Source organism: Olea europaea, chromosome 2, assembly GCF_002742605.1.
Source record: "Olea europaea var. sylvestris chromosome 2, O_europaea_v1, whole genome shotgun sequence".
Classification (NCBI taxonomy): Eukaryota; Viridiplantae; Streptophyta; class Magnoliopsida; order Lamiales; family Oleaceae; genus Olea; species Olea europaea.
Genome location: NC_036238.1, coordinates 24,667,879 through 24,695,763, shown reverse-complemented (window position 1 = coordinate 24,695,763; position 27,885 = coordinate 24,667,879). Strand labels below are relative to the sequence as shown.

Here is a 27,885-nt window from a genome sequence, read left to right as displayed (position 1 = left end):
CTCTTTTATCATTTTATCATATTTTTGTTTTATAACTTCAGGATTTGTTATCTCTTTTAATTTTTCATAATACTTTGCTTTTTTTTTTTATACCTTTCTTGTTTTAATTTTAATATTTGTCTTTCTTGAATTTTAGTTATTTCTCCAGATATTAATAATTCATCTAAAATTTTATTATTTATTAATCTTATTCTTTCTAACTTCCTTTCTAAAATATTTTTAGTTTTTTCCATTATATTTTTATGATGATTCATATATTTCTCTATGATACAAATCATTTTCAAATATTTCGCAAATTATTTCATATCTACGATATATATATATATGCTTATATTCTTCAAATAATATCTTTTTAATTATTTTCTCTTTTAATTCCATAGGTAGATTTTTAATTACTCTAAAAATTTCTAATATTTCTTTTATATCCTTACTATATGTTCCAACTATATTATTTTCCTCTATATAGCCTTCTATGTCATAACTATATTTTACCTGGTACCTTAGTCTATTTTTATAAGTTTCAATAATTTCTAAAATCATAATTTTATTTTTTATATTTTCTCTTGTAATCTCTATGGCTCTGATACCAACTGTGCGGGTGCTACTATGAGCGAACAAAAATCTAATAATCTAAAAATCTAATAACCATGAATCTAAAAATTTTTTATATTCCAAAAACTCTTTTATTTTACTGTTAAAATAAAATCTTAAGATACGGACTAATCTATTTTTTATTTGCCTTCTTATAGATTTTTAAGTAATTTTTCAAAGTCTAATAATGTCTGAGAATTTATAATATCAATATCTGTTATCATATCTATATCTGTTCTAAAAGGTATATCATATTTTGAAATATTTTTCTTCCTTTTTCCCAATTTATCTATGATATCTTGTATATCTTTTATAATTATTGTTCTAACAATTCCTTTAGCAAAATTTTCTAATAAGTTTTCTTTGAAACATTTTAATATTTCTTGTGATGCATATAATTGTTCTTGATATCCTATCTTATCAATTTCTTTTTCAAACTTAATTTCTTTTTTATTTTTAACAACCTTTTTTATATTATATGGTCCTCTCTTATATTTGGGTTTTTCTATTTTATAATTAGTCATTAATAATTCTCACAAATTTTTAGAAAAATTATTTGTTAATTTTTTAAGGACTTAAATAGAAGATTTATATTAGATAAAGGGTTGTTTTTTAATATTTGTTTAAGGGTGTTTTAGGTAGTTCCAAATGTTTAGAAAAGTCAAAGGCTATTTTGGAAAATCCTTCCTTTATTTAGGTCAATTTGAGGTATTTCCCAGAGAAAAGTTAATAATTGACAACAAAAAAAACATTATTAAATCTGGTTTCAGAGGAAAAGGATGAAAAAGTTTTAACTGGGTGCACGTGAACTATCATAAGAATAACAATAATGCTAGAAAACCCAAGTACGAACTGCACGTGAACTATCATATAAATTCAAAGAGCTAAATGCCATTTTTTGATCAATTCCAGCCAGTAATTTTCCAAAGGCCTTGAATCTTTTGAATTATAAAAATATTGTGCAAAAACAAATATACAAAGAATGAGAGTTTAATTTTGTAGAATGCATAGAGGGATCTTTGAGTTTCTTCAAGGACGAACAAAGTGGTGCTGAAATCCCGAACTAGAATTTTCCTAAGATGCTCCCTCTCTGTCACATTATTTACATTTGTACATTTTCGAAAAATAACGGGTGAGTGTTTATGTTTTGTAGAAGAGAATATGGAAGATGTTTTGTTCGTGGATTCCGAAAATGATAACATTGAGGACAATGTTTTGTTCATAATTACTTTTTTGTTATATAATTAATATTTGTTACGGTGCGCATGCAGGCACTATCGAAATCAAACAAAAGGAAAGAGTTCGACACCGAGGCATAGTAATATCCTAGATGGTGCGCTTGAGGCTCTGCCAGCTCCTCAACGACAACATTTAGAGCATCTTAGTGGCCCCATTTCCATTGAAGCAAGTTTTATGTCACCAGTTCCATAGGACTATTTTGCCACTGCCTTGTAGAAGCTAATGTGATGTAATAGATTTATGTTTAATATTAGACTTAGTATGTATTAGTGCAGATGAAATATATGGGCATGTTTGTGCGTGGAACAAGGTGTTGAATTATTCACTTTCTGGAGAGGCAAACTTTATGCATATTGAATTATTCACTTTATTATTGCCTTCTTTGTGATTGAACTATGGCTGGTCCATTTTAGTTGACTGGAGTTATTTTCATTGAATTGTGATACAGTCCTTGTTAGTTGTGGTATTGTAATTCTGTTGGCATTTCATCAAGGACTGCTTGTTTTTGTTAGGATGGATTCCACTGTGTACAAGAAGTTTAAGCCAACTAAAATGAAGTTTTAGATGCCCATAAATATGGGTCATGAAGCAGATTCCTGGACTAGGAAAAGGAGATCAAAATGTTTCAAACAACCATTGGCTACAAAAATAACATATGTTCAATTACACCAAAGATAGAATTACAACATCCACCTGCTTCTCAAACTACACCAAAACAAGACAATTAACTGAGTATACTATGATGTGTCCTTCCCCTTCATTTCTCGTTCAGTAGGTAGTTTTCCACGGTGGACGATCATGTTCACGTTCACAAGATCAACAGTTCTTCTTCGTTATTAAGCAACACTTGAGATTCGAAAGTTCGAGACATATCGTCAACTTCTGTGTGCACCACTGGTTTAGTAGCAATGTTTAACATTCTATAAATATAGGACAGTTTACTGGTAACTAAAATTTCAGCTCAAATTAAACAACAAAATTCCAACCAAAAATTCATACCTTCCTGCCTAATGACCCGGTTTTGGAGAAGATGGACTTGAGCAATCACATTCAAAACAAGCAACGCAACCAACAGTGGCATTTCCCCCACTTCGTGTTTTTGCCGCCCAAAGAATAACTTTTCCGCCTCAAAGCTTTCTGTGGAAATATATTTCTGTTTGTGACCGACAGTGCAGTTTGTACTTGGGTTGTCTAGCATTATTGCTATTCTTATGATAGTTCACGTGCACCCAGTTAAAACCTTTTCATCCTTTTCCTCTAAAACCAGATTTAATAATGTTCTTTTGTTGTCAATTATTAACTTTTCTCATCATATTTGTTCTCCAAAGAATGTATATATGGTTTATGTGTTTATCGAATCATCTCTTAAGACAAAGGAAAGTGAAACCAAGTAGGATAAACGCAAGTGAAACCAAGTGATACCTACGTAGGTTGACCGGACCTGTCAAGGGATTGCCGGAGATGGACATCGGACTTTACTGTTGGATCTGCATGGCTGCACCACTGCCGGAGATGGAGACCGGATTTTAGGACATGATATGCAAAGTCGTCCGATAGTGGAAGTTGGGAAAAATGGTTTTGGCATCCTTGATTTTTTTTCCCTACTTCACTACGCAGCAGCAGAGACACTGGGTTTTTGACGCCTACTTACCGCAAAATTTTCTATTATCGAATCACAGCCGTCCACCCCATTTTAATACCTGCCGTACACGTCACTTTAGCTACTTTGTACGAGTAGTATTATTGAACTCTAAATGTCGTTTTAACAATGATATATAGAAAAATACCAAAAATAGAAAAAGGTGAAATATATCATTTTAGTTTACAGCTAACCGGACAGAGTGACGGTTGTCTTCCAACAATATAGGTAATGTAATGTGTTGATTCGCCAGCAAACGGCGGGCGGACATCCGATTGCAATCTTCCTAAAACATTGTAAACCGCACCAGAAAATTCACTCCAGATTCTACAAATTTACACGATTACCCCTAAAATCATTAATTTTTATTCTTTTTTGTTCGCTCATGTGTTGTATTCGAATTTTTTGAATTTTGTCCCCTCCCCCACAAAATTTATTTTCACTCAATTGGGAAGGTACATTGAAAAATTAAATCACTTGTTGTGTTCAAATTTTTTGAATTTTGTCCTTCCCACAAATTTTATTTTCACTGAATTGAAAGGTACATTGAAAAATTAAAGACGAAATAATAAATTTTCATAATTAAGTAATTAAGGAGACAATAGTTATCATTAATCCTTATAAAAATTATAATTAAAGACACAATCACTAAAAATAATTATAGATTACCTACTCATTATATCAATCTCGATCAGTGATCTAAAAAAAAAAAATGTTGCATTACTCGTCACAACCAAATATATTAGTGAAAATACGATCATGATCTCTCCATTTCGCAAATTTTTACTACAACCCACAAGATAGGGTGGTAAAAATTTCAAAAAGACTTTTCTTGTAACTTTAAATTTGATCTACCCGGTGTCAATCATGTAAATAAACTCAATTTCGAACCCAAACATAAGGACCTAAAACAACCCGGCTTAATTAGTCTTAAACTGCCTCTAATGTCGGTTTTAGTATTGAGTACATTTCTTCAGCGTTTGTGTGTGGGACTCAACAACTAGCTGACCAGACAAATGAAGTTTTAGAGAGAGAAAGCATAAGAATGTTATACCACAATACAGCCCAAACCAGCAAATTTTAGAGAGAGAAACAAACAAGAAGTAACTCTATACCATTTTATCTGTACATGTTTGTATACATACACGTATTTTCATAGATATTGTATTCGAATTAGTGTTCATAAGGTGGAAGATTGTTAGATAGAGAAAGCGAAAAGGTATTGCTAATTAATTTGCCTAATCGGAAGAGAAAAGGTTGTGGTGGATATTGAAATTCCTGAGGATCTGATCCGACTCAACGAGTCAAGGCAGGTCGTGTCTTTGTCTTAATGAGTTGAAGAGCAGGAGATCGAATTTCTCGCAAATTTAGTTATGGTAAGTTGATGCGTAAAATGACTACAATGGCTGGAGTTTTGATTTCTAGTTGATTGCTTTTTGACTGATTGAGCTTTTCTTCCCCGGCCAATTTTGTTTCAGTTTAGAGTTCATCTTGATTTTTTTTTCTCTTTTTGTTATTGTATTTCTCTTTTTGTTTTGTTCAATTATTAATTTATGGTGAGATAATATGCATATACATACTTGCATACATTGAAAAAGATTTTTGTTGGTATTAGCAGCTGCATCTATATTTGCTTAATTGTTCTCGTGTCCAAGGTAAGATTAAATTATGGAAATAAAAAAATTGGTATTTTTTTCTAAAGCTAAATAAATATTTGCTGGATTAAAAAGGAAACATTTCGGGTACAGAAAAATCAATCAATTTGATTAAGTATTTCCTGTGTAGAACAGAAGCTCCAGAAGGTTTAGTCAGGAAATAAGTTGGTAGCAGTTAATGGTGTTAAAACCCGCTGCTAACAGGTGATAGATTTGGAAGTTGATAAGCAGTGTATTTTCATTGGGATTATTTCTGTCAAGCATGAATATGCTATTATAGAAGCTTGGTGATTCTTCTAAATATATGACAACATAGAATTAAATGAATCAGTTTGCTCGACCAACCTGCATCTCCATCCTTCGACAGTAGGCTATCGAAAGAAGTCAGGATCGTACTATGCTTAATAATGCACAATGAATTGACCAACATGCCTAGGAAATACCATACAGCTCTTTTAATTCTTTATCTTTCTATCAGAAAACGTTAACAGCAGTTATTGCTTTGGTTGCCCCTATTAAAAATTTCTTCGCTGCTCCAAGTCGAAATGAATGTAAAATAATATCATTTTTAGATAGTTAATTCTACTTAAGAAACTTACAGGAAAACATAACTCAAAACAAGAGTGCTTATATCCTTCCAAAGCTGTCTGTATTATAGTAGTTTCACCAAAAGTCCATGTTAAAATTGCATTGTAAATCTGTACTTTTTATGTTCATTGTGTTCCTAGTATGTGTATATTGGTTGGAATGGAATCAGGACTTTAAGTTGATATGTCCGAAACATGGCTTGCGATTTATGATGTTTTTGCATGTTTTACATCAAGTGCCTGTTTCCGTTGTTATTGCTTTAACAATACTTCAGTACAAGTCAAGGGGTTTTGCTTCCAAAATTCCAACCTATTTTATATGCTTGTTGATCTAATTGTTTCTCAATATCAATTCATTTGTGACAGAAAGTGCAATCCATTTTTGAAGTACTTTGTCCTTTCTCTTTTTTGTGTGGAGGTGGATGGATTGAACACACTACTTTATGCTTATGGAAGTGGCTTTTGTGTCATTAATTGTATCTTGGATATATTATATGGATGTATACGACATGACAGTTTTGGATATCTTCAGTCTCTGGAAAACAGGGTAATAATACATTGGTTCATGTCTAATGTCAGTCTTCTTTTTCTTTTTTTTCTGTTTGTTTTGCAGGCAGCACCAGTTAACATTATTGTTGGTTCACATGTATGGGTTGAGGATCCAGTCTTGGCATGGATTGACGGAGAAGTAACCCGATTAGATGGTCAGGATGTTCATGTGAATACTACAAATGGGAAAAAAGTGAGTGCTCATATGCCATCGGCTTAATTTTTTCTGTTCTCGCCCATATATGACCTGCTCCCCACAACTGTTATTCTTGGTGGAGACACCATCGTAGGTGGATTCCACAACTTTCTGAACTGGCATATGCATTGTCAAAATATATTCCAGTGAGTTGGAAATTTATAATTTTAAATCACATTAGATGTAACTTTGAAAGTACCATAAAGTTAATATTTGAGAGTGAGGGAGTGTGATTTAATGACAATTAGGAATATTGAAAAACCCAAGTGTATATACACTTCATGTTGCCTAATTGCTAGTTCAGATTAATTTTCATTTGTCATTAACTTAAATTCATGGGAGAAAGCTTGTAAAATATGCTGTCCAATTTGGTAATGATGATTTTTTTTTCCCCTTTAAAAAAAAGAAAAAAGAAAAAAATTGAAACGGTGGCCTATGTTACTATTGCGAGATTTGCTGCGCTAAATTGGACTAGATATTAGTATAAGTTGGGAATAGAACGAAAATATAAATGCTGCGAACAAATAATTCTAGAAGGGATTGTTCGTCTTCTTAGGCTTCGACCATAAGTCGGTTGTTTCTTGTTAAATCTGTTAGCAACAAATATGAAAAAAATTATGATGACCGGGATAATGAAATGAAATGGAAAAGTATTTTTTTGATAAAAAATTCTCATCAGGAGCTGCACAGTGCACTGAGAGTCTTAGAAGAAAATGCTTTACAGCTTGTTGCCAGAAAGTTCCTGATCCCAGAAAAAAAATGATCATTATGCGCGTTTCATTTCCTGTGTGCCTATTTTAATGTTCTTCCTAATGGTTGAATGTAAGTTATGTTTTTCTTTTTTAATTTAAGCACAATTATCCTATAATTACTGAATCGCTAGTATTTATCACTTTCATAATTAGTTCACTCCCAGAAATATAGCCATCCCTGCCCCCGAACATTAATCCAAGGAGCCTCCTATCCAAGCACGTAAAGGTAGGGCGTTGCCCATTTTTATAGGAGCACCTGTACCTTGAATAATGGTATCTCGTCAACTATATTGTAAGTAAATTGCCAAGTTGTTCAATCATTTATAACAAGCCTTCAACTATTAAAGGGTTGTTGGAACCTATGATGCTCGGATTCGTTGAATTGGCCGGAGCACCCGTGTCGACACGACACAGGTACTAGTATGAAATACGGGACAGGTTCTTCAATTTTCAAGTCGACACGGAAGTGTCAGGATGTGGGTTGGAGGCGGAAACAGGCAGCGTCTAAGGCGGCGACAGGAAGAAGCAATAGCAATGTTGGAGAAGAAAAAGTTAGAGGATTTATGTCTTGAGTTATACGGCTGTGGGATGGAAGCAGAACATGCGCAGTGTTGAAGAAGACGATTTGGAGAAGACGAAGGTAGACTATTTGGAGAAGACGAGGGTTTTGTATGTAATGATGGGTTAATTGTCTGGGTTGGGTTGGGTTGGGTTAAAATAATTTTTGATAGGTGGCCATTGGTTATATGGGCCAATGTTCTTGGGCTACAATAGTTTTTAGGGCTGTTGGGTATATATGTATTTGTAATTGGTATGTAATTGGGGCTGTTTTGGACTTGATTTAGTTAGCTGGGGTGGGATGATTTATTTGCTACATAATTATTATTAAGAATTTTTGGAAAAAAAAATTGAATTGAAATACGTACCCACGTCCAAAGTTTGGACTCTTTTTAGCCGTGTCTCCGTATCCTATATTTTAGAAAATAAAAGATTTGACACTTAGATACATACCTGTATCCAATACCCATACACAAGTCCGAGCATCATAGGTTTGAACAAATAAAAACTCCTTGTGGCTAGTTTATTTGATCTAAACTATTGTTATTAAAGATGTTTCATAAAAACGAAAATCCAATTTGGAGTTTAGCATAAAAATTTCCTTTTTTGTCGTACATATTGCCACATTCTACTGTATTAGTAAAAGATGGATTTCGAAGTTTCAGCTTCTTGCCACCTCCTGCGCTGCGGTTTAATAGTGCAAAAGAATTTCCTGTATTTTTATAGTTCTACTTGAATCAGATATGTTCAGTCTCGTTTTACTCATTGTTCTTTAACAGCTGGTTTATTTATGTGTGTTCTTGAAAGCTTTATATGTAGTATTGTTTCTGAAGAATATATATATATATTTTTTTGACCCTGAGTTTGCTGTTTTTCATTCTTAGTCTATAAGTATTTTTCCCTATGTCAGTATAGATATCTTAAGGCCTGTGATTGCAGGTTGTTGCCAATGTCACAAAAGTGTTTCCAAAGGACACTGAAGCTTCACCTGGAGGTGTAGATGACATGACTAAGCTTTCATATTTGCATGAACCAGGAGTTCTGCAAAACCTGGCTACTAGATACGAACTTAACGAGATATATGTAAGACATCTGAAATTCTAGCGCTGGACTTGTTAAGAAATGTTTGACAAATTAATTATAAAATCAATTTAGATGTTCTAATAATTGATTTTAATTCTTTTCCAGACATATACTGGAAATATTTTGATTGCAATAAACCCTTTCCAAAGATTACCTCATCTGTATGATACTCACATGATGGAACAATATAAAGGAGCTGCACTTGGAGAGCTTAGCCCACATGTTTTTGCAATTGCAGATGTTGCTTACAGGTGATATTGAAATGCAGAAATCTCTAATTTTTGGTGAATGGGGAGGATGACATACCTGTTGACATACTACTTCTGCTATCAGGGCAATGAAAAATGAAGGGAAGAGCAACTCCATTTTGGTCAGTGGAGAAAGTGGTGCTGGTAAAACTGAAACTACAAAAATGCTAATGAGATATTTAGCGCATCTGGGTGGCCGGTCTGGAGTAGAAGGACGAACTGTTGAACAACAAGTTTTAGAAGTAAGATGAAGTTTGCTTGTATGTAGCCCGAGTTAAAAAAGATCTTCGTTTTTGCAAAATAGCTCACTTGAGTCAGGGATTTCACCAATTTGAGTTTTTTTGGCAATAAATTACAGTCAAATCCAGTTCTTGAAGCATTTGGAAATGCTAAAACTGTCAGGAACAACAATTCTAGGTGAGTAATTGTGTGGACTTTTATGTGAAAGTAGAAGTAACCACCTATTTATTGATCATGCTTGTGTAATTACCCTGAACTTGTTTGTGTGAGGTTTTGTTCATATATTTCCTTCGGGAAGCTAGCTGCATGTCTAATTATGTCGATGTTGGTGTTTCAATGCAGTCGTTTCGGTAAATTTGTTGAGATACAATTTGATAAAAATGGGAGGATATCTGGAGCGGCTATTAGAACTTACCTGCTGGAGAGATCTCGAGTTTGCCAGATTTCATACCCTGAAAGAAACTATCACTGCTTTTATCTTCTCTGTGCAGCACCACTTGAGGTGCAGTTTGGTCCCAAATTGCTGTCAAGATGTTGCTTCTGACATGTTGCTGGAGATGCTTTTGCAGATGAAATTATCTGACATTTTCATTCTATCTACAGGATAGAGAGAAGTATAAGTTGGGAAGTCCTAAGTCATTTCACTATCTTAACCAGTCAAACTGCTATGAGCTCGATGGAGTAAGTGATGCTGAGGAATACCTTGTGACCAGGAGGGCCATGGATATAGTTGGAATCAGTGAGGATGAACAGGTTTACACTTCCCACTATTCTTGAAGAGTTCTTGTGCTTATTATTTATTTGAATGTTTTCTCTCTAATCTGAGTTTTTAACACTGTAACAAATATTTGCAGGAGGCAATTTTTAGAGTTGTGGCTGCAATTCTTCATCTTGGTAATATTGAATTTGCGAAGGGGGAGGAAATTGATTCTTCTGTCATTAAGGATGAAAAATCTATGTTTCATCTTAACACAACTGCTGAATTGCTCAAGTATGCTTGTTTTTCCTTTTCAAATTCCTAATGAATATTTCTCTTTCTGCTGTGTGGGAGATTTTAATTGATGGAACTTGCTGTAATAGATGTGATGCCAAGAACTTGGAAGATGCAATGATTAAGCGTGTGATGGTGACACCAGAGGAAGTCATTACAAGGACTCTTGATCCTGAATCTGCCTTGAGTAGCAGGGATGCTTTGGCAAAAACAATATATTCTCGTCTGTTTGACTGGTATGGGAAGTGAATATGACGTGTGTATTAACTAGTTCATGAGCACAAGACTCTGTCATTTGGGGCGTATTTGTCAACCTTTTCAGTTTTCTAACTGCTTTCCTATACTGTTCACAGGATTGTGGAGAAAATAAATATTTCCATTGGGCAAGATCCAAACTCAAAAACAATAATTGGAGTTCTTGATATATATGGGTTTGAAAGTTTTAAACACAATAGGTAAGTTCTTCTTTAAACATCTCATTTGTGGTATGCCATGGCATTGTGCTGAAATTTTTTCACGTGGGAAACAGCTTTGAGCAGTTCTGTATCAATTTCACCAATGAAAAACTGCAACAACATTTTAATCAGGTCATTTTACCTTCTTGTGGAGTCTTGCTCAATACCTTAAATATAATTTTATGATCTTCTTGTTGAAGAATTTCTTTTCATGGTTTCAGCATGTATTTAAGATGGAGCAAGAGGAGTATGAAAAAGAACAGATAAATTGGAGCTACATAGAGTTCATTGATAATCAAGATGTACTGGATCTGATCGAGAAGGTCTTAAACTGTAGTTTTACCTATTTTGACTGAGATACTTCTTTCAATTATCTGTATGAAAGCGTAGTGTTGAAAATGTTTTGCATGGATTTGAACTTGTGATAATTCTGTATGTTCGGTTTCAACACCTTTCTCTTTGCGTCATATTTGCTAAGGCAGGTTCTAACAACCAAATTTGTGAAATTTTGCAGAAACCTGGTGGAATAATTGCACTTTTAGATGAAGCTTGGTATGATATTCCGTGATTACTATTCAAGTCTTATGATCTCTATTTATGTTTCTCACTAGTAGATTTTCATGTGCATGGTAGAGCTGGCTGGGTTTTCGTTGTTCCTTGTTACATCTCAGCGTGGTTAATAAATATCAAATTACATTGTTAAGTTAGTCAGTTTTCCTTTTCATTCATCTTTGTGCATATTCACAAATTTATGTATGTATCTCTGCTTATTGCAGTATGTTTCCTAAGTCCACACATGAGACATTTGCTCAGAAGCTGTATCAGACCTTTGTAAAAAACAAGCGTTTCATCAAACCTAAGCTTTCACGTACCAATTTTACAATATCTCACTATGCTGGAGAGGTAATGATGTCTCTCTATTTGGTTATGTACATATCATTGAAAAAAATAGGAAAGGGAAAAGAAAAACAATCCAACTTTGCCAAATATTGGTAGTAACATTTTCTCTGCTTATAGGTAACTTACATGGCAGATCTATTCCTGGATAAGAACAAAGATTATGTGGTGGCAGAACATCAGGATCTGTTAACGGCTTCAAAGTGTTCCTTCGTAGCTGGTTTATTTCCTCCACTTCCTGAAGAATCATCGAAGTCTTCCAAATTTTCTTCCATTGGGTCTCGTTTTAAGGTACTCGGTGATCTCTCCATTTCAAAACCTTAGTCTTTGGCTGTTTGTTTGTGTTCTTACGATTAAAAAGGCACTCGCAGAAGACTTGAAACCTTAGCATATTCACAGGTGAGAAAAATATTTAGTGATAGAAAGAGATTAAGACCCTTAGCTCGGTAGTGTCAGGTATTGGGTTTGCTCCCCAATGATCACCAGTTCCAGTCCCCTCAGGGTCACTGAGGTGAGTATCTGGCCCTAAACTTTAGGGACCGTGAGATTAGTCGAGGTGCGCGTAAGCTGGCTCAAACACTATATATATATATATATATTGGGCTAGTTTTGTTATGGTCAAATTGAGTAGCTTGATATAGTCAAAACAAACCAGTTTTTTATCTGGTTTTGATTTACATGCTTTGTGCAGTTTATGTGGAAATGATTTGCAAAGATGCAACTGTAATGCTTCAAATTGTATGTAAACTATGATTGACAATGCGCATAAATGTTAAATCGCGTAGATCGTTGATCTAATTTTTGGGTATGCACTAGCAAATATGTAGAAATGATTAGCCATGATACAATTGCAATGCTTGAAAATGTTATGTAAATTATTAAATTAGTATAAACATTTATGAATTCAAGGATATTGATGTGACGTGACGTGACTCTGACAGATCGTCCAGGAAGAGGAACCTCTGGATAGTTGAATAATACCTCTCCTATTAAAAGTGACAAGAATTTCAAATAATGGGACTAGAAATAGCCTGAAATTAATCTAGTTGTCCTGTCAAAATCAAGATTTGCTTGAGCGAATTGATTGTTGAATTCTTAGACCAATTTTTAGCTTTCTCAGACAATCATCAAACCCTCATTTTATCATGTCATTCCTATGTCTTCTCGTTAGTGTTCAAATGCTTTAAAATTGTTAAGTTTGCCTATAATTGAGTTCAAACTGTGTGACTTTTATTCTTAGTAACCATCTACTGATCCCACACTTCTTATCTACATTTGAAACAAAGAGAAGCATCTGGAGTCATTATTTTGAGTCCAGTGATAATCAATCAATTTGCTTGGTTTTAATTAGGGTTTAAATTAATTACAGTTGTGTTGCATTTAGGCCCAATTGTGTTTAAAGAGCTGTGCATAGGATCCTGAACTAAATGCAAGTCTGCATTTCCAGGTCTATAATTAAGCCCCTGATTGGGCTCCATTTATCCAAAATGCATTTTTCTCTCTCCTTTTTTTAACTATTTCTTCAACAAAATAATATTACACGTAAATATAAAACTTTTTATTCTTTTTTAACCACATTCTTTGGAAAAATCACTATTCCGAATTACATTTTACCCCAAAAACACATTTAGCCCCCGTTTGGCCCCTTTAAAACTATTCAATTTAATTTAATTTTTTCTCGCTCCTATTTTCAACCACACAATCTTCAAAACAATTACTATTCCCCCATTATAAATTCAAATAATGAGAGCCAAACGGGCTCTTATGGAGCCCAAACAGGGGCTAAGTAAAAGGGCAAATGCTTCATAGTTAGTCTCAACAAATATTTTTATCATTGGTTCAGTGCACCTGTTCACCATTGAGCTAGTAGACACCACTCAATTTTTGGGTTTATGTTTTAGTGTGTCAGACATTCTGCTTTCCTTGGCGCACATGTTGCATGCATACCTCTCGCGCCCACCCCCGACCACAATAGGAGTAGGCCTACAACTAGGCTACATGCACTGTGTTACCACATTGAACTATAAGGCCTGTGATTTTGTTAGACTGAGATTTGTAAACACTTTTGGCTAGTGGAAACTAATAAAGAATTGTGTGCTGACCAACGGTTCTGTTATTTTACATTCTAGGTTTTCAAAATATTGTTCTCCAAAGAAATTTGGTAATCTTAATTATATTTCATTTTTTTTTGGATATTTAAAAAAAAAAAAAATGTAATCTTCAGATTTCATTCTAGTTGCTACTTAGTGTATATTTTCCTTTGTTTTAATAGTATTTACATGCTTGCAGCTACAACTACAATCTTTAATGGAGACTTTGAGTTCAACAGAACCTCACTACATCAGATGTGTGAAGCCAAATAATGTTCTCAAGCCTGCTATTTTTGAGAATATTAACATTATGCAACAACTGCGTTGTGGTGTAAGTATTTGGGTCAAACTTCATACTTATTTGATATTGTCAAATAGATCGAATCAGAAGACCATAAATTTATAGTCTTTATGTTTTTTTAATTTATGACCATGTGTGGTGAACTTTTCTTCATATTGCAGGGTGTTCTTGAAGCTATCAGAATCAGCTGTGCTGGATACCCCACTAGACGTACATTTGATGAGTTTATTCTCCGATTTGGTGTTCTTGCTCCTGAAGTTTTGGATGGAAAGTAAGCTTTTAAGTTTTTCTTTGTCATTTAAACCTCTAAGTTAATATATGTATATCTGAGGTACATTTTTTCCATCCTCCTATGGCTTTGGCTTTCCTTTCCTTTTCTGGTTCTTGAATAAGCCATAAGTATTTTCTTCTTCAGTTTTGATGACAAGGTTGCTTGCCAGATGATTCTAGACAAAATGGGACTAAAGGGTTATCAGGTAAATTTACATCGAATCTCATATGGTTATACGCTTAATCATGTCTTGTTATTTTCTAGCATTCAGTAGTTACAGGATATTTGAGCTTAGCTTAATAATCTGTTCTATTTTTCCAAGACATTTTGTTGCATTCATCAATTTATAATTCTATCTCGTAGTTTCAACGTGTTCATTTAGATGGTGTTTGGGTTTGCAGTTAGGTAAGACAAAGGTCTTCCTACGAGCTGGTCAGATGGCCGAGCTAGATGCAAGGAGAGCAGAGGTTCTTGGAAATGCAGCCAGAACCATTCAAAGGCAAATCCGCACTCACATTGCTCGGAAGGAGTTCATCTCATTACGCCAAGCTTCCATTCAATTACAGTCGTGTTGGCGAGGTATCTCTCAATAATGGCTTCTTTACACACACTTTCCAGCTTATATTTACTTCATCGACTAGTATAAATATTGAATAATATACGTAGGTATTAAGGATGCAATACAATCGGTGCTTACTTTCATGAAGAAGATTTAATTGTTGATCTAAGATTCACCTGTGATCTTGCCGTATTAGCTCATTATGTAATCTGAGGCAAGCTCATGTTGCATGAGGCTTCTAGACTGAGCTTCTTGATGCTTTCTCAGCTTGAATAATTGTTTCCATATTCTAACGCTGACACACCCATGTTTACTGTTCCCACAAAGACATTGGTATCATGTTTACAGAGCTTGTTGATGGACAACTTGACATGATGCTTTCTCAGCTTGTATAGAAGTTTTATTCCATGTGTTCACTCAGACACACACCCCCATGTAGACGTTTGAATCATGTTTACGGAACTCATTGATGGACAACTTGAGAAGTCATGTTGAATAGAAGTTTTCTTTGCTGCCTAACTTGTCTGGGATTTTGTCAACTAGTTTAGTTCAGAAATTCTTGCTGCAAAGTTAACTCCTCCTCTACTGTCTTTTAGCTATATCTGCTGGCAAAGTTTATGAGCAATTGCGACGTGAAGCTGCAGCTCTGAAGATTCAGAAGAACTTCAGATGTTACATTGCTCGGAAATCCTACTTAACATTGCAGGATTCCGCTATCACAGTGCAGACTGGCATGAGAGCAATGATTGCTCTCAATGAATTCAGGTTCAGGAAACGTACCAAGGCTGCAATTAAAATTCAGGTCTGATTGTTATTTCTCAGAGAAATGTCTTAAATGGTTTCGTGGACCTGGAGCATATAAGAAATTGATCTCAATCTGATCTGGATGTGCCATCTTTTATCAATTGCAGGCCCTCTTTCGTGGTCACAACAAATATTTTTATTACAAGAGTCTTCAGAGGGCCGCTCTTATCACCCAATGTGGTTGGAGGCGACGGGTTGCTCGGAAAGAGCTTCGAAATCTCAAAATGGTTTTAACTCTATCCTTGATATTGTTTCATCTTCAAGGAAATATTTGTATAATGTGGTTAAATAATCATACATGTATTGATCCAGGCTGCAAGAGAAACAGGTGCCCTCAAAGAAGCAAAAGACAAGCTAGAAAAGAAAGTAGAAGAACTTACATGGCGCTTGCAGTTTGAGAAGCGATTGAGGGTAAATTTTGAAAATTATGTCTGATTCATGGGACCTAATGTACAGGAACTGACTGGCCAACCAATCCTCCCTGATTTGTTTGTCAAATGCAGACTGAGTTGGAAGAAACAAAAGCACAAGAAATTGCAAAATTACAGGAGGCATTGCAGTCAATGCGAACACAAGTAGAAGAAGCAAATGACAGAGTAATAAAAGAACGAGAGGCAACACGGAAAGCAATTGAAGAAGCTCCCCCAGTCATTAAAGAAACCCCAGTTGTGGTTCAAGACACAGCAAAGATTGATGCATTAACAGACGAGGTAGAGAGTTTGAAGGTAAGAACTTTACATTGGACGAAAATATTTGCTTGACTGCAGAATACAGACATAACATTATCCAGTTGACTGAGTAGCCCATTAAAGTGGCTAGCGTCTGTCAATTATGGTGAATAGACGTTATAAAATATTTGGGATGAACTCAATGAGACTCTAGAAATTTTCGTTTCCTCCTTAAATTAATTTCATGTTGAAATTCTGCTTTACATTACAAGTAAATAAAGAATGACATGCACGCTAACTTGTATAATAATATTCTATAAATTGAACAGGCTTTGCTGCTATCAGAGAAACAGGCTGCAGAAGAGGTTAGAAAGGTTTCTGTAGATGCTGAGGCCAGAAATGTGGATCTGGTTAGAAAACTTGAAGCAGCAGAGGGAAAAGTGGGTCAGCTTCAAGATTCTGTACAGAGGTGTGTAGACAAAATATTAAAGACAGAAATGTATAGCACTGATTTAGTAATTGACAATTGCTGTAGACATACCTTTGGGTATATGCAACTATTAGCTCATATCTGTGCTCTTGAGTTTCTTATCTTATTATTTAAACATAATCTAGATAATTCAGCCATGGGAAGCACAGGCTAGGAGCAAGATTATTTTTTTTCATAGTTCATTGATTTGTGCTTGGTCTCTACAATCTCTGATTTGCACTGTGAAGCTCTCGATTTTTAACTATTCCAGTAGACGACCTGTTTCTTTCTCTAAGCGGATTTTGTGCTAATGCAGCGAGTAAATGGCATTTTAACCCCCTTCCCCTGCTGGCAATTCACATGTATCTCATGCTCTATTTGCATCTGAGCACTTTATTAGAATGCTTTGTCCTCTTATCTCAGGCTTGAAGAGAAGCTATCTAACATGGAATCGGAAAATCAAGTATTACGTCAACAAGCTCTGACCATGTCACCTACAGGAAAAGCTATATCTGCACGTCCTAGAACAACTATTGTTCAAGTAATGCTGATATATTTTGGTTATTTTCCATCTGATTACTTAATGGCAGAAACGTTCTTACTTTTTCCTGGTGGCATTACAGAGAACTCCTGATAATGGAAATATTCATAATGGAGAAACTAAGGTTACACATGTAAGAACGTGTTAATTTGCTGAGGGACATAAGATGAACTGGTGCAGGTATATGACTGTTTATGGCTTGGGAACTTCGTGCTTATTCTGTATTGCTTGTTGTAGGATATGGTTCTTGCTGTGGCAAATTCAAAGGAGCCGGATTCCGAGGAAAAACCTCAGAAGTCCCTTAATGACAAACAGCAAGTACGTGTTTTCCGGGACATTTCTAAGAAATCGTATCCATGATACACACAAAATTTGTTTTCAATTTTTTTCCAAAATTTCCTTTGTTGATACGTCTGCTTTGATGTACTTTTACTCTACAGGAAAACCAGGACCTTCTGATCAAGTGTATTTCACAAGATTTGGGATATTCTGGGGGTAAACCAATTGCAGCTTGTGTTATTTACAAATGTCTTCTTCACTGGAGGTCTTTTGAGGTCGAAAGGACTACTGTATTTGACCGAGTAATTCAAACTGTAGCATCAGCTATTGAGGTAAAGTAAATAGAAGTAGAAATTACTCCTGTTTTGTTCAATGGCTGTTTCTTTGACTGGTTGAATGAATCAAACATTTTGTGCGATGGGTTTGTCTCCAAATGCATATTTCTGTAGCATCCACGAAAGTTGCTAATTTCCAAAACTTCTGTTGTAGGTTCCGGATAATAATGATGTATTAGCCTACTGGTTATGTAATACGTCTACATTGTTGATGCTGCTTCAACACACACTTAGAGCAAGTGGGACAGCTAGCTTGACTCCCCAACGGTGGAGGTCTTCATCAGCTTCTCTTTTTGGCAGGATGTCACAAGTATGGACTTACAGTTAACTTTCATTTGCCTGCTTTCTCACATGTTGTGCATTTTATTTCTTTTGCCTCTTTCTTATTTTCCACGTTGACTTTTTAGGGACTACGAGCTTCTCCACAGAGTGCTGGAATCTCATTTCTGAATAATCGGGTGCTTAGTAGACTCGATGACTTGCGACAAGTAGAGGCCAAGTATCCTGCTTTATTATTCAAGCAGCAGCTTACTGCTTTCTTGGAGAAAATATATGGGATGATAAGAGACAGTCTAAAGAAAGAGATTTCCCCCTTGCTTGGGTTGTGCATCCAGGTATATGCTGCATTTTATAATTTGATGTGCTGGTTTAAGGTAGTAAATGTTATTAGCTTTTGTGAAAAAATTTCCAAGTCTGATTCAGTCTCCTACATGATTTTTGGTGACACTATTTATACTTCAATTTCATTCCCTTTTCATTTTTTATTGGATGATATTAAAAGCACCAATACTAATGGAGAGGTCGGACAACTTCATGCATTACTGGTTAACTGGCTAACTACCTACTCGTTCAATTCAGGCGCCTAGAACATCCCGCGCAGGTTTAGTTAAAGGGCGGTCTCAAGCTAATGCTGGCGCTCAACAAGCCTTAATTGCTCATTGGCAGAAAATTGTAAAAAGCCTAAATAATTACTTGAAGATAATGAAAGCAAACTATGTAAGCTCTAAGTTTAACTCAATTGGCAAAACCACTATTCATTCCTTCTTTCTTAGATAAATTGTTTATGTTCCATACCGTTGTGTCATTGTAGGTTCCACCCTTCCTAGTCCGCAAGGTTTTCACTCAAATATTCTCATTTGTCAATGTGCAACTTTTCAACAGGTAAGTCCATCTTTTGTTGAAACTGTATCCGCCAAATTTTGATGTTCTGGGTTCACTAGAATTCCATATCCTTCAAAATATTTATTACTATATCATTTTTTTTGTTCAAAACTTTTCAGTCTGCTTTTGCGACGCGAGTGTTGCTCATTCAGCAACGGTGAGTATGTGAAAGCTGGATTGGCTGAATTAGAACAATGGTGTTGTTTTGCGACTGAGGAGGTAAGCTTCACCCAATATTAATATCAACATGTTTGGCTAAGCTTAAAAACCAAACATCCTCTTTGCACTTCCCATCATCAAAGTAAAATATCTAAACTGCATCTTTTGTTGTTCAGTATGTGGGATCAGCTTGGGACGAATTGAAGCATATCAGACAGGCTGTTGGTTTTCTCGTAAGAATCAGTTTCAACTTCGTTTCTACTTAGACTGATAGTTGCTCATTGTTCACATGGATCGCTACCTAAAATATTTATTAAATTCTTTACGTTCCAGGTTATACATCAAAAGCCTAAGAAGACCTTGAACGAAATCACAAATGAACTTTGCCCTGTGAGTGTCCTTCCCTCTAACTACATTTTTTTGGCTTTGACTTACTCTCATCTCTTAACATTTGTTAACATTTACCTCAGGTTCTTAGCATACAACAATTATACAGGATTAGTACTATGTACTGGGATGATAAGTATGGCACCCACAGTGTTTCTTCAGATGTAAGATAGTTCTTTCTCGTGTTTGCTCTTGACATGTCAACTTAGTTCTCTCTGGATAAAATTAATTTTCTCAATGTATGTTGTCGATTTCCCAATTCACTCTTTTTTTCCATGGTATGCAGGTCATTTCAAAGATGAAAACTTTGGTGATGGATAACTCGAACAATGGAGTGAGCAGTTCATTTTTATTAGACGATGACTCAAGGTAATTTTATGGTATCATGAAGCGATTGTCACATTAACTGTTGCAGTTTTATGCCTACTTTAAATGCTTCATTCCCCTTGGGTACCATATCCAAACAACCTACCATGATTTTTGTCCTTAAAAAGTCTCTTTACACGTAGATATACATGATTAACGAGCATAATTGCTGCATTCTTTAGAAGTATTGTGGTATCAAATACTTTTGCTATCAAACACCTTGCAGTATCCCGTTCTCTGTGGATGACCTCTCCAAGTCTATGCAACAAGTAGATGTTGCTGATGTGGAGCCTCCCCCATTAATCCGCGATAATTCAGGCTTTGTATTTTTACACCAACGCTCAGAATGAAGTCGTGGCATTTGGTTATGTCCTGTCCTATTTGCCGATGATCCACACGTCAAGCACATGCAGATAGTTGTGAATACAATTTCATCGTTGTCGCATCATTTCTATGTATATTTTTCTTCATTAGCTCAAACACACTTGGTTTGTTGTCTTGCTTGATTTGCCTTTTATTTTTTCCTGGACTTTTCAACGCAAGAAGCGTGATCGAAAGGCCTTAGGGGGCGTCCTATGCTTGATGATATTAAAAGTATAGGAACATGTATTGATTGGCTTACAACGGTTGTTTGCCAGGTTTTTGGGTGTAAATTCATAGGAATTTCAGTTTTTTAGGGTTCTCTATTTGTTACAGAATGACAGAATGCATTTTAAGGTGGTGATGTATTCTTTTGATACATATTTAAGGTGTCGACAAGATAAGGATCTTGTAAATGACTCCTATAAAGAAAGGGTTCTTGTAAATGACAGTCATTTATTTCTTTTATTATCTTAATGTAAAGACAGAATTTTTTATTTTTATTTTTGTTCTTTATTATTTCTTATAAGCAGGAATTTAGAACAGAATGAGCATCTATTTGGAAATTGTATGGTTCAGATTATATTTTTCGACTTTGCCCTAGATGTAGACCACTGTTTTCTTCATGACCTCAATTTCTACCTTTGCTTATTTTATTTTTTATTTTTCTTTTCCTTGAGATTCATTCCTTTCAACAAGTGAAAAATTTTGGAATCATCTCGAGGCAAAAAGCTAGAGTTGCTTTTACAGAGAATAAAAACTGAAGTTCAGTGAAACTCGAATAATGAGTCTTTATACCTCCTGAATTTAGGCGTTTTATCTCTTTTTATTTACGCAATTCCCTTTTCCAACATTGAAGGCATGTTGGTAAGGATTGAAGAACGATATTAAGAAAATAAATTTACAATCTCATTCAAGTTCTACCCAATACTGCAAACTTAAAATTACGGGTTTCATGTAGTCCAAAGCATTTCAAAGAATCAACTTGCGATTATTCAATAAGGGTCAAGCATTTCTTGAATGAATAATGCTATGGTGCTTAGCACCAGTGTTTTAAACACTGTTTACCTTCCTTCTCCTACTTTCTTTTACAGGCCAAAACTCGTCCCTTTTCACACATTATCCTACTACGTTTAATTGTTCTCCACAATGAAAAATGATAAAGTTAAAATGATCGACTGGTAAGTTAATCTTCTATAAATGGACAAAATATCAGTCTCCTCCTAATGACCTGAACAGTAGGGAAATTACAATTCATTGGACATTTTGATACAATCAAATGGAAAGTCCCACGGGTGTCATATTCTAAGAGATCAAACTATGTGATTAAATAAATCCTCTACTAATCTTTGCGGGTCAGGGGCTCCTTTTCTCTCCCCTTCTTAAAACTAGCATGAATGCCTTAGATATGGTATTTACCAAGTCTTCAAAATTCAGTTCCAATTCTCAAAAACGCCAAAAGAAAGCATTATATCACAATTCATCTCCTCAGTTTACAAATTAGGGCACATCTAAAGAGATTGCATGTAGAAAAAGAAAATTCTTTTGAACAAAGAAAATAAATCAGCCTAAGCTCTCACTGACAAACAGTTATTAAAAAAAAAAAAAAAAGAGTTTTACAAGACATTTTATTTCTGCACACCTCTTAAGATTCAAGTACCATAGATGAATTATTTACTTTCATTGAGTTCTCGAGTGCTGATTGATCCTGCATATTCTCAATAGGGTGCATCTTCGTTTTCTTCTTTTCCTTGAGAATGACTTGCCGTGGCATTACTTCGAGTAGGAAGTTTCCTCCATTCCACACAGATGCAGAAACTTTGAGTATTTGGAAAACGACATGCAATTTGTAAGACAAGAATATGGGTACTGTAAGTGCCATAGTTGCCACTGTGAATATAGCTTGGAGCATGATATACATAAACAAGCGATTTTGATCCCCAAGCAAGCCACTTAAACGCCACCATATGTTATTTGCTTTCTGTGCCTTCTTTGACAATTCCCTATTATATATTAGTAAATAAGTAAGTTTTAAAATAAATAATTCTTTCATTGATCAAAATTGAAAATGAGTTACTTATCACAATATCAAGGTAAGTTATTTTCAAAATAAGTAATATTTTGTACTTAAAAGCAAGAAAAAAGTAACTTGTCCAAATATGTATGGAAACAAAAGTTACTAAAATGTAATTTTCTTTTTTAGCTTAGCCAAAATGCTCTTAAGGGTTCCAAGTCTATGGAGTAGCGACAATATTGTAAAATTTAACCAGAAGAAAAGAGAAGAGTGCAATTATTCGATAAGGAGAAAGGTGATTACCTGTAAGAAGTCATGACTTCGGGATCTCTAAGTAGCCTTTGTCGACGCAGGACATCTACAATAAGAAAATAAAGAACCTGCCAAATGCTGTAAGCAAATAAAGGAACAAAAAACAGCCACGTCCAGAGATAAGATTTGCTCTCTACATAAGGCCATGAAGCTCTCTGTGTAGTTCCTTCGGGATGCATGGCTTCCAAAAACACAGGGTCCCACCATCTAATCGTGAAATAAACCAGTCCTGAAAATCACAAATGCTGCATCAGCTGCAAGATGCTTAATTCACAACTGGCTTACAAAATCTATGCAATATATGTTAGATAAAGTCGTTTCTACAAAGTCAATGTACTCTACCAATAGAGGAGCCTATATAGTCATAGTCAAATAAGAAACTAAAAGATTTTTATTGAAATTGTTAATATTGAAATTTTCCAAAAATATAATCTTAGGTTCTCCTCTCTGTTGGAAGAATAGGGCTGTTATGCTCCTTACTAAGCCCTTGTTTGATCCCCATTAATTTCAAAATGACATTTTTTTCTTTCTTATTTTTAACAACACATTCTTCAATAAAATAATATTATAAACAATCTCAAAACTTTTCCTTATTTTTTAACCACGCATTCTCCATCAAATCACTATTTCAAAATACATTTTTGAACAAAAAAGGGGCTCAAACAAGCTCTAAACTTGTTGATTAGATGAAATAAAAGCAAACCAAGGTTTATCTTTTTGGTAAGAGGTTGAATCAATAATCACAAGATGGCTCATGCCAAAAATTAGGATATATTCTAGGAAAATCAAACTTTCATTGAAGAGAAGCAAATGAAAGTACAATGCTTAGGTTATACACAGAAATTTAGGATACAGCATGGAGCACAGTGCTTTGCATTTGCAATAGATTTATGTCTGGCGCAGTGAAAATGACATAGGGAGTACTCGAATGTAAAATAGATTCCAGCATCAGCCTATTTTTACGAAAATAATAAGTATGATTGAATTTTAATAATCCTTAATTTCCAGTGAAAGATATATGAGACTACTAAATTTGCATAGGCCTTTCAATCAAATTAATAAAGGAATTTTTTTAATGTGCCACCGAAAATGACAAATCTTTAGATGCCATTTCACCACATCTGCATCTTAAAACGTTTACATGTTTACTTACTATTAGAGGAAAAGTTCACAAGAAAATCGAGCCGAATCAATATTCATCGATAGGTCCAAATATATAAATTGAAAATAAATCAGGTTCAAAAAACTAATATGTACAACTTGCAGCATGAATAGTCAAGAAGAAAACTAGCAAATGAATAAAAGTGAATCAAAATTTATTTTTCAAATCTTCAAATAGTAAATTAAAACTTGTGTTCGAGCTAGAACACTAAGTGCTGCCAGCAGAACCACTAAAATCAGAATGGCAGAAATGGTCGACTTACCAGGCAACAGGTGTATGAAGACACTTACGATTTTGTCCATAGAATTAAAAACTAAACTACATCTCCAAACTATTAGTGCCCACGCCAATGGCCCCTGTTGTAAATATTATATGATTCAGAATAACTTAAGAATGAACCAAAGTCAACAAGATGGGACAGATGTACCTCTCAACCAACTGATGATTACCTCTGCCAATGAGAAGCAAACCATGAAAAGCTTCTCATTTCTTGGATAAAACAGAAGCATGATTATGAAGATTGTGTTGGCATAGTAGCAAAAATCCTGCATGAAACAAGAGCATAATATAACAGTTGATTCCTGCTTTGATATTTCCCTTCAACCTCGTCTGACTAACAATTCAAAATTAAAGTTATAAATTTGTAATCCAAAAGGGCATCTTGAATCTACCAATCCGGACTTTAAGATTATTTTTAGGCAATGCAGCTCAATAAATTCTTGTTTTGAAATTTCATCCATTTTTATATTTAAGTTCTTAAAATACATGATTTAGCATGTACGAAGTTCAAAATTATAAATTTGTAATCCAAAAGATATTTCTGAATTATTCTTAAAATTTTCATCATAAGTCCTAAACCATGGTCCAATATAAACAACAAGAACTTATAGAAATGCAGAAATTAACTTTACAACAAGTCTGGGCTTACCAAAAGATAGTAGTGCCATTTTTTGTATCGATAATAAATCCACCGGAGAGGAACGAAAATTACATAGAATACACAATATACATACGGAATATCCTGCGGCCCTGATTGATCAATCAACAAAAACACCAAATTACGATAAAATCTAGTAGATATTACTGTAAACAAATTCTTGAAGTAACTACTGTTTCACTCACTTGCACCTAAAATAAAGCAAAATGCCCCAAAACCAAGAACACCCAAAAAATATGTCACCTACAATCCACCATAAGTCCAATCAATACAACCATCATTGAAATATCACATACCATATGAAAATTTAATGCAGAACTAAAACAAAATATATGACGAAATGCATGAACTGAACTAAGTAGATAGCACCCCAATACAAGGTGAAATCATGTATCTGCCCTTCTGTGTTAACTATTCTACACACACGTCATATGCTAGGATTCTTGAAATACACACACACACACACATGAAGATTCTTGAATATACAAGGTTAAGTTTGATACCTTATTGATGAATCTTTCATGTTCTTCAGCCTGTTTGGCGATCTTAACCGCTTGTTTGGACAAGATCTGTTTGGTCTGAACTGCTTGTTTCGACAAAATTTCCTTGGTTTGAGCCACTTTCTGAGCAAAACCAAAAATAACCCTCATCAAGGAAGGGAAAAAAATCACCAACCCAAATACCCAACTCACAAAAAATCAAATCTTTTCAATCTACATGCATAAAATTTATGCAAAAACACACACCAATTATAAATAGAACAGTACCCTGGATCGATCCTTGAACCTTTGTTTGACCTTCCCAAATGAATCCCCATTCGAATCCTCCATCTCCATATTCTCTTCGCTGCTTGACATTTCTCCTCTTTTTTTCAGAGCCTGTTTTTGTGGGAAATCTATAGAAGGCTGTGGAAATGGGATGTCTTTTTGCTCAATTTATTGTGTTGCGACTTATGAGCGTGTGCAAACATTAATATATGAATGTATATACAGATAGGTTCCCCTTTCCGAATGAAAATTGCTAATCTTTCAGATTAGGGTCTGAATGCGATTACTGTTTGTCGTTGAGATTCTAATTACTATTAATCAGACAGATCCCAAAAATTTTGGGCCTATTATTCAATTACTTTAGAGTAAATAGCAGAAGGGATCCTCAACCTTTGAAGCTTATGTCAACAAGGTCCCCAATCTCTGATTTCTAACACTCTGCATCCTTAAACTTTAACGCAAGCGTAGTAGTCTGTAAGTTTTGACCGCGTTAAATAGTAAAAATATGATTAAAAAATCGTGACATTTTGGTGTAAATATTGGATAGGGTTTTAACTTTTCGAAATCAAGATATGCGCATCAAAATATGCACAAAATACGACTTACTGAAATTTAGAAATTAGGAGATGAAATCGAGTGATAAAACAGATTTCGCCCCTTATAATGATGTTATCATGATAGAGGGACATCTATCTTCCAAAATAAAGTGCTTCTTTCAAAATTAATATAGCACAACATTAATTTTGTAGGTGAACCAAAGTGTTGACAGTATTTTTTACGAACGGAATAGTCAAAAACTAAAATTAAACAGATGAAAATTTTATATTTGAACATAATTCAAATGAAATCTAATTTCAATAAAATAAAAATAACAAAATATTTTGAGGATATGAGAGAATTTAGGAATCAAATTTTCTTCAATTGATTTGGTGTAAAAATATGGAATTATAGGTTCCTATTTATAGATTTTTAAATGTTTTTTTGAAATGGCTGCATCTTTTAAAGTAAATTAACGTGGACTATTAGATGACACCATTCATATATAATGATCTAGATTGTACCATATCCAACAGTCACAACATTTCATAATATACATTTTTTAATAATCATTCCCATCCAAAACAAAACGATTATTTGATATTCACCATTTATATTTGAAAAGCCGTGACTAGTCTTCTCAACAATTTAAGACTCTTTCAATTCACACATATTCATAATTATCCCGTAAATTCTGACATACATACGGGAAACCCCCTAGTATTTTCCTTCAACCATCCTTCAACGTTTAATTTGACGGTTTTCATCATAAATAGACTTCAGGCGCAGACCTTCGAATGGTCGAGGACTCGAAATGCTCGAAATAAAATGTTCAGAACTCTATCGTCACAATTCGAAACCGTAGTGCTATTACCCATTATTTTATGTGTTTTTCCATTTACATTACATTTTCTTTCTTACACGTTGCTAGATAAATAATCTGGTGCATGGGAGGAATAAATTAGAGAGGGATAGGGTTGATATTCCGCCTTTCAAGGGGGGATTTTGCATTTAAGAATATTATCCCAATCACAATTAATATACATAGCTCACACTTTCCAAATCATCAATGATAATTAATGTTATTGCAATGAAGGCATTAATGCCCTATCGACTACTGGTGTTCTCTAGAAGGTGGTTCAAGAGCAGTAAACTGGATTGGTCGAGCGTTCGATCCTTATTTAGTTCGGTCTAAACTCAAATCAAATCAATTCAAGCCATATTGAGCATGCAATTAAAGCACAGTTTGTGCTATATATTTTGTTGCTGGCGTGTATGGTTTTTGAAGTTTATTTGATTTGAATTAACTCATATGTCACCTGTTCAGATAATTATATACAAATCTTATCTTTTTTTTTTTTTTTTTTTTTTTATACCCAGGTGTCTATCTTACAGTGACAAATTTTGGGGCCTACAATCCAGCCCCTCTTCACGCAAACCAGGTAAATCACGGGTTGTGTTCCAAACTGGTCAGGGTTCAAGAGCCCTCCCAACTGAACTGCCAAAGTGCCGAACGAGTCAAACTCTTGCATGTGTCTTGCATTCCAGGAAAAATCCTACCTTCCAAGAGCCCCATGAATCGAATCCGCGATCTCTGAACTGCCCGCCTTAAAGAACTCCGTCATTTGCCAATTGAAATGTACTCAAATCAAATTAATTCAAGCCATATTAAGCATGCAATTAAAGCACAGTTTGTGGTATATATTTTGTTGCTTGCATGTATGGT

At 34.7% G+C, this 27,885-nt stretch overlaps 2 protein-coding genes across 2 annotated transcripts; one reads left to right on the top strand and one right to left on the bottom strand.

Moving 5' to 3' along the window:
• The first annotated feature begins 4,440 nt into the window (after nucleotides 1-4,440).
• On the top strand, nucleotides 4,441-20,933 carry LOC111367749 (myosin-17-like). Its single transcript, XM_022988788.1, has 39 exons — nucleotides 4,441-4,845; nucleotides 6,325-6,453; nucleotides 8,706-8,849; nucleotides 8,955-9,100; nucleotides 9,183-9,339; nucleotides 9,456-9,514; nucleotides 9,680-9,839; nucleotides 9,941-10,090; nucleotides 10,192-10,328; nucleotides 10,418-10,564; nucleotides 10,682-10,783; nucleotides 10,858-10,915; nucleotides 11,005-11,106; nucleotides 11,298-11,335; nucleotides 11,560-11,686; nucleotides 11,801-11,971; nucleotides 13,970-14,101; nucleotides 14,233-14,342; nucleotides 14,487-14,547; nucleotides 14,744-14,921; nucleotides 15,498-15,703; nucleotides 15,813-15,932; nucleotides 16,018-16,116; nucleotides 16,209-16,430; nucleotides 16,703-16,842; nucleotides 17,266-17,383; nucleotides 17,466-17,516; nucleotides 17,621-17,701; nucleotides 17,824-17,994; nucleotides 18,152-18,307; nucleotides 18,405-18,611; nucleotides 18,856-18,993; nucleotides 19,088-19,158; nucleotides 19,278-19,377; nucleotides 19,494-19,550; nucleotides 19,651-19,707; nucleotides 19,788-19,868; nucleotides 19,991-20,073; nucleotides 20,297-20,933. The coding sequence occupies exons 1-39, from the start codon at nucleotides 4,843-4,845 to the stop codon at nucleotides 20,418-20,420; spliced, it is 4,593 nt and encodes a 1,530-aa protein (XP_022844556.1). The 5' UTR covers nucleotides 4,441-4,842; the 3' UTR covers nucleotides 20,421-20,933.
• A 911-nt stretch (nucleotides 20,934-21,844) lies between these two features.
• LOC111367740 (uncharacterized membrane protein C776.05-like) lies at nucleotides 21,845-25,926 on the bottom strand. The gene is made up of 8 exons (XM_022988776.1): nucleotides 25,623-25,926; nucleotides 25,359-25,478; nucleotides 25,041-25,098; nucleotides 24,847-24,947; nucleotides 24,368-24,463; nucleotides 24,181-24,274; nucleotides 22,748-22,985; nucleotides 21,845-22,433 (listed from the first exon to the last, which is right to left on the bottom strand). Exons 1-8 carry the CDS (start codon nucleotides 25,710-25,712, stop codon nucleotides 22,076-22,078), a joined length of 1,155 nt encoding a protein of 384 aa, XP_022844544.1. The 5' UTR covers nucleotides 25,713-25,926; the 3' UTR covers nucleotides 21,845-22,075.
• Nucleotides 25,927-27,885: the final 1,959 nt, after the last annotated feature.

Bases quoted from the DNA above. Each gene is read 5' to 3' on its own strand.
- LOC111367749 (XM_022988788.1), top strand. The intron at 9,101-9,182 runs GTGATATTGAAA...TTCTGCTATCAG, and splicing joins ATTGCAGATGTTGCTTACAG to GGCAATGAAAAATGAAGGGA. The intron at 17,995-18,151 runs GTAAAGTAAATA...CTTCTGTTGTAG, and splicing joins CTGTAGCATCAGCTATTGAG to GTTCCGGATAATAATGATGT.
- LOC111367740 (XM_022988776.1), bottom strand. From the start codon at position 25,712: ATGTCAAGCAGCGAAGAGAATATGGAGATGGAGGATTCGAATGGGGAT. The intron at 22,986-24,180 runs GTAAGTCGACCA...TGTGATTTTCAG, and splicing joins CTTCATACACCTGTTGCCTG to GACTGGTTTATTTCACGATT. The intron at 22,434-22,747 runs GTAATCACCTTT...AATATATAATAG, and splicing joins GAAGTCATGACTTCTTACAG to GGAATTGTCAAAGAAGGCAC.